Raw genomic sequence first — 13416 nt, forward strand, 5'->3', positions numbered from 1 at the left:
ATTTAGAGCCATGCTTTCCTTTCTACTTTCACCCTGCAGCTACGCAGCTGCCTGCTCACTGAGAGATAAACTTGTCCCAGTGTGGAAAAGACCCAATGAAACCCTGCAAAATACATCGAGTTTGTGCTCTCTACCTCTCTCACCCAGGCAGGGCTAGTTCACTACATAAAGCAACCAGCACAAGAGCGCGTTTCCCCTCTGCGGCGTAGCAAACACGGCTTTAGACAGCAGCGCCGCAAAGGACTTGCACTGAGGAGTGGCGAAACTTCTGGGGTTTAGTGTAAAAAAGTAGGGGCACCGCTGGCCACCGCCAATCACCTTTTAATGACGCTGAGGGAGGCTGGCACGGATCAGTACAACAGGTGGGCCCTCGGACGGTCGCTGCCGCTGGTTTATCGTCTCGCACGTAAGGGCCTTATGGCACATCCTCCGCCCTGAGGGCTGGCACTGAGCGCTCCCGGCGCTCCCCGGAGGTGCCGCACCCCCGTGGGGGCGGCCGCGTGTGCCGGGCGGGAGTTTGCCGTGGGAGAGACGTGGAGCGGGAGGCGTGTGGAGCGCCGGCACGGGGCAGGGGGCCGGGAGGCAGTGGCTGTCGGGGGTGGGGAGCCGGCGGGGCTCAGGCTCGGGGCGGCTCAGGAGCCGGCGGGGCTCAGGCTCGGGGCGACTCGGGAGCCGGCGGGGCTCAGGCTCGGGGCGGCTCGGGAGGCGGCGGGGCTCAGGCTCGGGGCGGCTCGGGAGCCGGCGGGGTTCAGGCTCGGGGCGGCTCGGGAGCCGGCGGGGTTCAGGCTCGGGGCGGCTCGGGAGCCGGCGGGGCTCAGGCGGTGGGTGCCGCGGGTGGCCCCTCACGCGGGCACTGCTGAGGGGGAGCCCAGCAGGCCCGCTTAACTCCTGAGACGGCGGGGAACTGGCCTGAACACCGAGCCGGATTTTGTGCGTATATATACACAAATATTTTTATTTGTGTGTAAAAGACCTCGTAGAGCAATCAAGTTGTGTGCAGGCTTGGCCCAATGCGTTTGGTTGTAATGTTTGGTTGTAGTCTCTGTCCAGGTGTGCTGGATGGATAGCGACAGATTATGAAATTTACTTATTTAGATTTGTATACGATTTATAGTTGTTTACAAAAGGTTCTTTAGATAATGACATGTGGAGAGAACAGCCTAATCGTGCTAATCCAAATATTTTTGTCATTATTTGAATAGGACTCAGATCAGGTCTACCCCTGCTCAATTGGGACTCAAAAACCACTGAAAACAGGAAACTTTGTAATTGGATAGGTTATGAAATGCTTCAGAAAATAAGAGTTAACTTTTTGTTTTAGCCTTGCCAGAATACTATGGATAAGACCTTTCAAGAAGAGTTTACACAAATTATTAAATTTGAACCTCCGTTGTACAAGCAACGCCACCAGTTTGTTAAAGATTTAGTGGAGAAATATAAACCTAAGAAGGTTGGTATGTTTTCTCTCTTTAGGTTATAAACTTGAAAGTTAGTTGACACTTGGTATCTCAAGAAGACAAAAAGTGTAAATAACCTGTTGACCTAATTACCAAACAATAGTGGAGGAAGTGTTAAAACTGAATAGACTTAGCAGAAACCATGTGATATGTTTTTTCTCAGAGGTACATAAAATTAATGTTACTTGATGGGAGAGGAGAATATTTAAACAAGAGAAATGCCTTTGTCTATTTTTGAGAGTAGTGGGCATTGTGTTTTTAATTTAATGCCATGGAACTTGGTTCAAGCTGCTTTCCTCACAGTTGGGTTTTGCTTTCCAGAGCTGTTAGTTCCGTGTAGTGTATCATGTTTACCTAACCATTTGCATGGATAGTCTTAGATTAGAAGTGACACTGGGTGTGGGATTATGTGAAGCTAACTCATCTCCATTTTCTTAAGGTCTTGTATCCCTCCACATGTGTTGTCATGTGTGTCCCCCCAATATATCAGAATTTTTGTTTCACTACTCACTGTGAAAAGTTAAATTATTTAAGTAACATTCTGTAGTGTTTGCTGGCTTCTGATGTGTCTTCCTTGCTTCCTTCCCCAAAAGATCTTCTTAAGTCTGCAGTGTTTAACCCTTAAACTGATAATATCTTAGAGGCCATGCAAGAAACTGATGCATCTGCATTACTTATGTAATCATCCTTCTAGTAGCTAATAAAAATCCAGTCTATGATACCGTGGGCACTGTAATCTGCTTTCAAATAGAACATATCCACCAGTGTTGCATCTGTCTTTAAAGGTTTGAATTTTCTGCTTTAGGATGTCAAAGTGGTGGAAGGATGAACTCACTGTTCATACAGACAGTAGATAAACTGGACAGAAACAACTCAAGATTTTTACATAGAGAAAAGCAATGTGTTTCAACCTTGACTGAGCCTGAGAAAGAACAGTGGGGGTTGGTTTACATACTCAACTATCTCCTTAGCTTACAGGAAAAAATATCTATTCTTTGACTTCATGGCCTGAATATCCTCAGAGTTCCCTGCTTAAACGTTAGACTGAACCTGTGAACTTGTTTTATGCAGATTCTTCTGCTGATGAGCCTGTTCTCCGTGTTTTGGAGGGAGAACAGCCCAGTGAAAAGCAGTGGTGAATGTGAAAATTGATGCAGCTTTTATATTTAAAATCATACCTTACTGTTACTCATGTGGGAGACATTCTCCAGAATCCAGTGGGATGTCCTACATATACTTGTTTATAGCTGTAGTAACAAAAGGTTCATTCTTTTTAAAACACCTTGCAAGATCTTCATATACGTTTTTAAAAAAGAATTTTTAAATCTTTCCTGCATCTATACTGCTTGCTTGCAGCTATAAATTTTAGTTATGATTCTGAAATGTTTTGTCATTAAAAAGTTATTTTGATAAGTATGGAATTTTAATTTTATGCAAATCTCTGAAATTGCTAAGAAATATATAACATTTATTCATTTTTTAATATCTAATTTACAGGTGGCAGATTTAGGATGTGCTGATTGCAGCCTTCTCTGGATGCTGAAATTCTGCAGTTGCATTGAAGTGTTAGCTGGGCTAGATATCTGTGCAAATGTGATGAAAGAGAAAATGTAAGCTCTTTGTTTTGAGGTTTGTGTTTATCTTGACCTAGTGGTGAGGCCAGGAGCTCACCAAAAGCTGCTCTATCACTCCCCTTCCTTGGCTGGACAGAGAGAGAAAATACACCAAAATGTTCATGAATTAAAGGGCAGGGAGAAATCACTCATCAGTTACCATCATGGGCAAACCAGATTTGACTTGGGGAAAATGGTTTAATTTATTATCAAAATCAGAGTAGGATAATAAGAAGTAAAGCAAATTTTAAAAACACTTTCCCTCTACCCCTCACTTCTTCATGGGTTTCACTTTATTGCCTATTCTCTACCTCCTCTCCTGCAGTGCTGCAGAGAGGTCCTCAGAGTGTGCACGTGTGAAAAATTCACTGTTTGTAAGGGCACTAATGCATGGTGTTAGGAATATCTGTGTATGCTTATATGTGACATTATTGTCTTCAGAAGGTCCAGTTTTGATCTTTTTGAAATGTACATGGAATTATTAGTCACCGTGGTGGGGACTTGTTCTTTTTTCTCATTTTGAAATAGGAAGGTTAGCTCAGTGTGTGGTGTTTGGTTTAGAACCTTTTTAAAATGAGAGGTTCTTGTGATCTTTGAAGCACTGGTCTGATGGATGAACATAGGTTTTTTGAAAGCAGATTAAAACAATTTCAGTAAATATGTAGGATCTCTTGCTCTTTCTCAAGAAGGAAGAGAAGTAACCTTTTATATTTAACATCTATTGTGTGTTTTCTCTAGTGCTGTATTTCAAAATGAAATTTGCACATGTACTTTGGCTTCTCTGTGTATTTTACTTGGAAAAAATAGGTAATATGCTTGCCTAAAACTCCACCCTGAAACCCTGCAAAGCTTGTCTAAACCAGACTTACCGTGTGTCTGGAATTGAACTATTATCAAAGTTTACAAGTGGCTTTCCAAGTGACTTGAGAGTATAATGGAAATTCTTGTAAACACGAAGGACAGTTTCTGGATTAATTTCTGCTCTTTCTGTCCTATTGTAGGTAGTTACAAAATGTGTTTGTATTGCATATTCTTTTTTATATCCATGTAAAGCAGTTAACCTTTTTGAGATTCATGGAGTATCTATGCTAGCTAGGGTGTTAGCTAGTCCATTTACATGTACTATTTATCTTGTCTTAAGGTCCTTCCTCTAACATCATATTTTCAATACTTTTGTAGGCATACTTTGTCTCCTCTTCCTGTTGATTATTTGCAGCCATCTGAAAGATCCCTAACTGTTACCTTGCATCATGGTTCAGTTGCCCATAAAGATCCCTGTATGCTTGGTTTTGACTTGGTGACATGTATTGAACTGTGAGTATTAGGACAATACAAAATGGTTTTTTAAGTCTATTAGAGTTCAGTTTGGAATTCTGTGCATGCTCCAAACAGGCTTGATCAAACCTTTCAAGCAGAGTAGAATTAGAAAAGTAGAAAGTAGAAGCATGGATGTCTTATGTCTAAACTTATGTTTAAATTAAACATACTAAGCAGTTCGAGTAGTGCTTATGGTGGGAAGAGGATACTGATGAAAAAGTACAAAATGCAAGAGGAGATTTGCTCAGACAAAAGCCCTGTGCTGCCACATTGCCAGTACTCATATAGCAGAAGTAGCTGTAAAATTACAAGTTACAGATATGGGTTTGGGGTTATTTTCACTCGTTGTTAAGATTATAGAGATGTTTTTTTAAACACAGACATCAACTTACTCTTTTCAGAATAGAACACCTGGATGAATCAGAGCTGAAGAAGTTTCCTGAAGTGGTGTTCGGTTTCATGGCTCCAAGCATAGTTGTGATCAGCACTCCAAATTCTGAATTTAACCCTTTGCTTTCAAGAGTGATGTCATACAGGCATCCAGACCACAAATTTGAGTGGAGCCAAGCACAGTTTCGAAACTGGTAAGGTACAGAACGTCATATGCTGGATGCATATGATGCAGCTCTGAGTGCCCAGTAGTGTGAGAAATGAATGTCTGTGCATTTTCAGACTGGTTCACTTGTGTGGTTTGTTGTCAGTGAAGTGTCACCTCCTGGTTTGGTGGTTTCTTTGCTGTTGAGAGCAGTTAAGCATCTTCTGTGGATTTTGTATTATATGATGGTGGTTTAATTGGCTTTTACTGTAACTGCTCTGCAAAAAAATATTTAAAACTTTTACTACTTTTTATATATCTTCATTAAAATTAACACAGTTGAAATTAATCTTTTTGCATAATACCCTGCTATAGAAATTCTTCATAAAATCCAAGAAATGGGCTTGCTGTATATGGTGTGTAATTAAAGCACTCAGCAAGAGTATCAAATAACCACAGCAGTGTGGCATGTTGAGCACAGGATAGTTTAATGGATCAATGAAGGATTTAATGCAAATCATATGCACATGACAGAGGGTTACAAGAGATCTATCTTACCCTTAATATCAGGAATGTAATAAAAATAAGAGAAAGTGAGATGCTGTGATAACATTCAACTGTCCAGCAGTTGTGGAATAAAATACACGGTACAGTAAAGAATGCCATATCTCAGTAGCTAACTCTTGGTGTATGTATTCTGGAAGTTTTGCTCCTTAAACTATGTTGTTTCTGCTATACACTTTAAAGTGTCCAGTGATATTTGAGTTGATAGTTTTGCAAAGCTGGAAGCATGTATTTTTCCTTAAAAATGACACTAAAACCTGCCTGTAATTAGCTACCTTAGAATACCTTAGAGACAATTTCTATGACTTCAAGTAGATTTAGATTTTGCTTTTAGATAGATGTGAATTAAAAATATTGATATCACTTAAGAAGTGTGGAAGTTTTTTGAGCTTTAAACATGAGAAAACCTTTATGTTGTGAAATAGAAATATTACATCTCTAAAATACACGAGATGTTAATTTAGTTTTCTTTTTTATGGAGAATGATATGGCTAGGTAGCACAATTTTGGTTCCCTGCCTCATGCCTTTGTTCACACTGGCTGAGGTACTACAAGATACTTTTCATTTAGATGTTATGTACACTGTTGTAAGCTTGATTAGGTAGATTTTAGTCTTTCTAACCACACTTCCTCTATTAACTGGTCTCTTGTGGTTTAGAGGTGTGTGTATTTTTTATGGGTTCTTTTCAAATAATTTTGTTCTTGAAAATCGGTTTTTTACCTGACTTCCAGGTTGGTGAATAAGCAACTGTGAGAATTAACATTCGCATTCTATGCACATATTTTAGAAGAAACAGTAATGGTTTGAATGTTTGGATGGCTAAATGATATTAAATGATTCAGACTATGGTAGGCATCTTACAGCTCTCATACAAGATGTGACAGTGCTTATCTTCAGGCATGGGAATATTGTTAGAGGAATTACATTCAAGCCTTAGCAGCCTTAGAGTCTTGCTTCTCTTTAAGAATGGATCTTTATCACATGGAAAGATGATAATTTCATATAACTGGAATAATTTGTCTTAGGGCTCTAGAGGCTGCTCGATGCTATGGTTACTCAGTGGAATTTACTGGCGTTGGGCACCCACCAACAGGAATGGAGAAGGTTGGGTTTTGTACCCAAATAGGTGTGTTTCTGAGAAAATATCCTCAAACTGGTGAATTGGTTCAGTCTGAGAAACCCACTGAAACAGTTTACAAAACAGTAAGTATTTTCTTCCTTTAGAGGTATGAATAAAGGATGAAGTTGTCTGTGACTGCATGTGAGGTTGTTACCATGAAGTACTGCTACTGTCCTGTCTTAGCTCTGATTGTAATCAGAAAACAAGACAGCCTCATTCTTTGTGTTTCCAGCTGTACAAAAGCCTTAAACTTTTAGGGTATTTGCTAAATAACAATATGGGTAATCATTCTTATGTTAAGATACTTCCGTCCTTGGAATGAAATTTCTCCTTTCTGCTAGCTATTTTTCCTCTAGTCATTAATTTTATTTATTATGTAGTTGTTGACAATGGCTCAGATTTTTCAGATACATCAAAAATTTTTAAAAAAGCATTTCTTACTAAATGCCATATGGTATAAATCAAAATTTTTTCAGAGTTGACATGAAGTAGCAATGCAAAGATAAATACACTGTTGGGGTTTTATTCAATTTTATAAGGCCTTAAATTATTTGTTTCAGTGAACATAATCTAATATTTCATTTATTTGTGTAAAAATATCTAAGTATCTTCAAATGACTTGTGACCTAAATGGAAAGATAAAGTGGTGTTATGGGTTCATCTTTTATGGTTTCCAAGCTATAAAAACATTTTTAATTTCTGTATTTGAAATTTCTGTGCATGTGAAATGTCACCTGTCATCTACTACCATTAATAGAATCATGCATGTCTCTTTAGTGCTCACCAAACTTGGAAATACATCTAGGTGATGGAGATGTACTAGAAATTGCTTTAATTAGCTCCCATTGCATGGTCATTTTGGAGAGAGTTTTGACATAGGTATCCTTTGAGATTAATATTAATGTTGTATGTTTCTTATCAAAATTTTTTTTTATTAGATTACTAATTTATAGGACTAATTCAACATTTGAAGATGTAGTTGGAAAGTAAGAAATAACTATAAACAGCAGGACTTCATTGGTAGTCTGTTGGTATAAAGCACTTCCTAGTAACCTGGTGGGAATGAGATTGCCTGCTTAGTTTCCTTAATTGTCTCGGAGTATAGCTCAGTGTAGAACACACTACAAGTTCACAGATTTTGATGTCACAATTTATTTTTAGCATTCCCTACAGCTGTGAGAGAGTATTTAATGTTTTACTCTGAATACAGTAAGTTTCATGCTGTAGTCTTGGTTTCCATATGCCAGTTCAGAAGTAGTTTAGAATCTCCATCACTCTGGAACTGTCCCCAGAACCCCGTAATGTGAGAAGTAAGAGAATTATTAAAAAGAGGTAAAGAATTGCAGGGCTATACCTTGCCTGATCTACAACTGTAGCTTGGAGGTATAGCCTGCTGGGTTTTGGGATGTTTAAGTTCAGTTAACTACCAGCATAGTTGTAATACAGAAAACCAGCTCCTATTGCTTTGTTTTTGTTACCTGAAACTGTTTAATAAGCAAAACAGGATTGAATAAAAAATAATATTCACATTTTAAAAGCTTTTTTGGACAGCAAATGTTAAAATCTGAGCTTGTTTTAGTGATAAAACATTTCATGTATTCTTGTATATTGTAAAGGTCTTCAAAGCAGTGTACCCAAGTCTTAAAGATGAAAAGTACTTGCAGAATGCAGTGATCAGTGAAGTTATTTTCACAGCCCAAATCATTAAGCACCGTTTAATGTCAATACGTGAGGAGTACAGTGATGATCCTGAGAGAGAATCCAAATTCCAGCCTTCAATGGACTGTTTTTCAGACTATCTTGGAAAACTGGTCGTTGAAAAACACATGGAACCATTTATCAGTGGAAATGAGGTTTACATACCTCTTGCAACAATCTTTTCTTTTCCCAAAGTGAATCGCCTTTGTGGTACCTTTGAGAAGTTATGCAAGCTTATTGCTGGCAAGGTCACACTGAGTAGTGATGGCTCTGCTGTGATGTTCAGTATTGAGCATGAAGAGAATTAGATCTTACACAAAGTTCAGTTGAAGTAATGAAAGTGTTTTTTTTAAAAGCTGTCAGATGCAATGTTCTGTATGCTAAGTAGACTACAAAATATTTTCTAACCTTCCATTGGTGGTCTTTATTTGTCAGCATCTCTCATTGAGTGAAGGTGAGTGCTTCTGACAAAGGCAGCAGTAACTCCTAGGGGTTTCAAGTAGAGTATCAGGAGCTAAAAGGAAAAAATTCCTAAGAAGAAAATTAAGTATTTCTGTTGGCTTTCTATTGCTTTATTGTAGCTATCATTACTAGATTATTTCTAGTAGGCTCTTGTTAGCTTCAAGGATAGTTTGTTTTGCCATCTACTGTGTTGTGCTGAATAATGTAAGTCAAACCTAAGTTTAGGGCAAGTTTTTTCTTAATTTTGACAAAAATTATAGATGCCTTTTTCAAGATGAGTACATACTCAGCCTTGATGAAAACCAAATGTTGTTCAGCTAAATTGAAATATGAAACTATCATCTTTGTTCTGTTTTTGAAAAAAAAATTCAAAAAATTAAAGAACTGCAGTAATTGTGAATGCTAACCTGGCTCTGAAAAAATTTCTGTTGTTTTCATGTGCAGCTGCTGTTCAAAACCGTAAAATCCAAAGAGAATACATGGAAAAAAATTAATAAGAACAAAACTCCACAACACAACTTAAAAAACCCTCCAACATCAAAAAAGGAATGCAGGATCCTGAATGTAAGGGAAATAATGTGGATGTCTTGTTTGGTTATGGTCAGAATAGTTGAAGAGAACATTTCTGATCAGTGTTGTGAATTAAAAATTCTCCTTCTAGATTAGAAAAAGAATAGGATCTAAATGACACGTTTTCCCAATAATATAGATATCAGTTTGTAATAAACACAAGCAGAAAAAAGCAAAGCATTTAAAAAAAGAAGTCCTTAACTGGAAGAGAAACTGAAAATGGATTCTAACTTCCAGTTAAGTTTGTAATTTTTTGCATTAAAAAAAGAGACAATTGTTTAGGAATGGATTCCAAGCTGAAGACATGAGTTTATTGAATGTATGAGAGATTTGTATTTAAATACAGTTAAAAAAACATATAATCCACCAATACATCCCAAACAGTTTACAACATGGAAGTCTCCAGTATTCATATAACATAGTTTACAAAAATGAAAATACAGCACCTGAATGTGAAGGTTATTTTTCACTTACATGATGCACAATTAGATTATCACTTCACAGAGTTGTAAGTCAAGTCCGAAGAATAAATTACTAAGATACAGTTTTATGAAAAGCTGTATTTCTATGTCAACTTCCCTATTATTTAAAAGATCTGCTCAGGCAAGAAAATACTGTTTCTAGTAAACAAATTATCTAATAGATGACCATTAGCTATGCTGGTTAACATAAAATGCAATGGGCTATGGAAATTCCCTTGAGAATTACATAAGTAGCTGTACAGTGTTTTTTAAAAGTCTGTTTTGTAGTTTGTTGTTTTCCTAGTAGATGTAAGTAAACTACCATTTAACTACTACTAGTTATAATAGATTTGTCAACAAGTATAGCAGTATCAAGGAGTACTGAAAGCAAAGAATGTATTTAGATTTCTGATATCTTTTGCTTGCAGTGGGATTTTTTGGTATGAATTAGTTATATAACAGGAAAGAAGACTATAATGTTCCGATAGAGAGTTGTTACTAGTTGTTAGCAGTTGAGTAGTTTGTGTGTAAAATTCCTGTGGAGAACAGAAACTGATAATACCACACTTCTAGTAAGAGCAGCTAAAAATAGAATCTTAGTATTAATTCTTTTACCTAATTAGACACTCTAAAGAAATTATAATCAACAGTAGAAATAAAAGTATGTAAATACCTAAACTGAGAAATAGCTCATATTCATCATATTCAATAGAAGCATTCTAGCTTTGAGAGCTGAAATTTCCTTAAAAATACAAATAAAAATTTCATAACTCTAATATGGATTTCTGGAAAACAAAGTCTGCTTTTCCTAATTTAACCTATTAAATATGGCCTACTTTTACATCCATAAGGTGTCAAACATCACTCTGAGCAAAATTTGAAGCTTTCAAAAAAAAAGAAAAATCTGAGCTTTCAGAAGTGGCTGCACTATTTTTATTTATTCCAGGCCATTACTGATAAACAGTACCACTAAATGTAAAGCATTTAAGTAATCTGTGGTTTACAATTACCATTATTTGTTACCCAACGCATCCCTTTAAAAATGGATTCTTTCATATTTTCAATGAAAATTTAAAGAGCTCTTTCTTGCCTGTCAGGCAAATCACTACTTGTGCAAATTTAAATACAGTACATTGACCTAATGTAACAGTGGACAGATAGCAAAAGAAGTGTTCAACAGAGCTGTTGCGCACTAAGACTTTTTCAGTGTGCAGAGTATGTCTACAATAAAGTGCTTCTCTCAACAAGTTATATTAATAATAGTATAGATGTTTACCTAGTTTTAAAGCTTAAATTCCTTAGTAAATGGTTTAATCTCCCTGTACGCCCCCAATCCCGCAAGGCACATTCAAAACAGAAGCAAAGCACTGACTGTGAAGGATTAAACTACAATTTAAAAAATTAAGTGGTAAACTACTGACTTGGTTTGTAAACAGTACCATCCCATTGAATCTCAATGTTCATGCATTATCTTAGTGAGTTTCTGTGGGAGCAGCTGCTGAACTCCAGATTTAACAATCAAGGCAGCTTTCTTGATAAAACACTACTGTGCCTTAGTGTTTTGGTGTGGAATCCCACTTGTTTCATCGCTTGAATAAAAAAAAAGTCACATATGATATATTTAAACCAGTATCCTTAATTTACAGTTAACATAACTGATTAGTGTCTGGTTTAGATCTATTTAGTTTTGGGGGTTTGTTTCAAATGTACATGGTGTTCACTTCTTCTGTTGAACCTTACAATGAAGTTCTACTCAGTACTCTTAAGCTTTTAGTTATGCTGTAGGTGGCCTGTTTTTCTGGAAGCCATAACTTTGACCTGATAAAAACTGAACTGAGAGGAGTAATTAGCTGTTGTAAAAATAAAATGGCATGTAGGATAAAATTCGGTAATTACTTTTTTCTGGTTCTTTTAAGACCAACTTTCAGAAGTTTCTTTAGAAACAACATTACAAACAAAGTCCATCATCACAAGTGATCTCACATATAAAATATTGAAATGGGACATGCTTCCACAGATGTTTCACAGAAATTAAGTAATTCCACTAACATCAGACAGAGCTTACAAAAATGGTCCAAGTACTCTCACAAGGTACACAGCTAAACATTGCCTTCATACCACAGATGATGCTCTATGAGCAAGAGGCATTCCTCTACTTTTCAGAAAAAGATTGCATTGAGTTCATTTTGTCTTTCTCAGCTCTTGCAGCAAACAGTACCAGAAGTATCAACATCAGAGCTCCAAGTTTTCCTCATTTGACATTCCAGTTTAGCGTTTTATTACCACCTGCTCATATGCTCCAGATCCTACTCTGAAAGTTTGAAAAAAGTTAGTTCAATGTCAATTTAAATGAAAGCTAAGTAGCAAGTATCACATATCAGCAGGTGTATTGTTTAAACAACCCAACCAACAGCCCTCCCAAAAAAACCCCAACAAAACCTCTCCAACCAAACAGCAAATACCAAACTAGCTAAATGTGAAGGATAGGAAACATTCATCGATCCAAGGAGTCACCTACACTTTAATGCATTAAAGAGATGTTGTTGTACTACAGTCAAAATTAACAAAAAGTAATGTTACTGAACAAGAAGTTACTGGTGGACTTCACTAGAATTTCTTAAATGTCATGTTTAGGGTACCCATCCCCATAGCTGTATTATATGCAGCTAATATTCTTTATATACATTTATACATAAATAGATCAATCTGCCTAAAAAACCCAGAAACTGATTGTCATCTTACATTAAGGTACAAGAAGAACATCTTCAGTCTTTTGTTCACTCTGAATTGTAAACAAAAGTCTCTCACCTCCCACATGACTGCCCATAGTGGGTGGTTTTCCACAACAAATTGCAGTACTATGTAAAAAATTAATACAGCAAGCTCTGACTCTGTGCAAGTCTTGTGCCTGCACTATTTTAGCAGCTGCATTAGAACAGATCTCTGTGTGCTACAGGAGTGTGTTCTGTACCCATTCATGTGATCCTAGACAGATATTGGTGTGCCCAGTTTGCAGATCAAGGAATTATCTTTTAACCATAGTATTACTTACACATATAAAATACAGTTATCTTATGACTTTCAATATATTATCAACTGCCTTTATACCCAAGTTCGTACTAAATGCTGAAGTACTGCAACGAGACTGTTCTGTTTTCTTCAGCTAAAAACATTGAGTTACATTGGACTGCAGAAACACATTAGAGCATTAGAGTATTATTCTTGCCTAGTTTTCATGCCTTCTCATCTGAAGAATAACACATTCAGGTCAAGTCATGTATCAGGGTATTTGAAGCAGGTTTAGAGAAGAAAAAAAGGTCTCTGATTCTAAGTGACAAGATAGTCTGAAGAAGATTATCAAAAGAAACACTTTAGGGCTGCAAATACTTGAAAGATGAACAAACCATTGAAACAAATAATGTAGCAAATGGAAACAGGATTTGTGAGAAGAACTAAACTGAAGAAAATAAGGCTTGTTATCAGGAAGATGTAACAGTTTGATACTGTAAAGGCAGATGTGTAAAACACTTAAAATTTTCTTCCCACTCCAGAGTAACATAATAAGGCTGTAGACTCCCATTTGAAACTGGTGTCTGTTTCCTGTGTCCATACTGAAAC

The 13416-nt window shown here is 37.0% G+C and overlaps 2 protein-coding genes across 20 annotated transcripts in view; one reads left to right on the plus strand and one right to left on the minus strand.

The window, feature by feature from the left end:
* The window catches only part of HENMT1 (HEN methyltransferase 1), a 19934-nt gene continuing 6518 nt past the window's right edge, over positions 1-13416 (plus strand). For 5 of the 18 annotated variants that reach the window (XM_023931979.2, XM_086901719.1, XM_023931978.2 and 2 more), the window contains exons 1-7: positions 777-930; positions 1322-1450; positions 2955-3067; positions 4250-4384; positions 4789-4971; positions 6513-6690; positions 9212-9331. In XM_023931979.2, the coding sequence (XP_023787747.1) occupies positions 1337-1450; positions 2955-3067; positions 4250-4384; positions 4789-4971; positions 6513-6690; positions 9212-9331 (843 nt within the window). In that variant the 5' untranslated portion in view covers positions 777-930; positions 1322-1336. Of the gene's footprint in view, positions 599-718; positions 931-1321; positions 1451-1473; positions 1623-2954; positions 3068-4249; positions 4385-4788; positions 4972-6512; positions 6691-8223; positions 9174-9211; positions 9332-13416 lie in introns of those variants that run through there. The other 13 variants (XM_086901725.1, XM_086901721.1, XM_086901724.1 and 10 more) reach the window with 11 other exon arrangements.
* Positions 9627-13416, minus strand: part of EEIG2 (EEIG family member 2) — a 23849-nt gene continuing 20059 nt past the window's right edge. For both annotated transcript variants that reach the window (XM_086901728.1, XM_086901729.1), the window contains exon 11: positions 9627-12109. In XM_086901728.1, coding sequence (XP_086757854.1) covers positions 12067-12109 — 43 coding nt within the window. In that variant the 3' untranslated portion in view covers positions 9627-12066. The remainder of the gene's footprint in view (positions 12110-13416) is intronic.

Source organism: Cyanistes caeruleus, chromosome 9 (assembly GCF_971803275.1).
Source record: "Cyanistes caeruleus chromosome 9, bCyaCae1.hap1.1, whole genome shotgun sequence".
NCBI lineage: Eukaryota > Metazoa > Chordata > Aves > Passeriformes > Paridae > Cyanistes > Cyanistes caeruleus.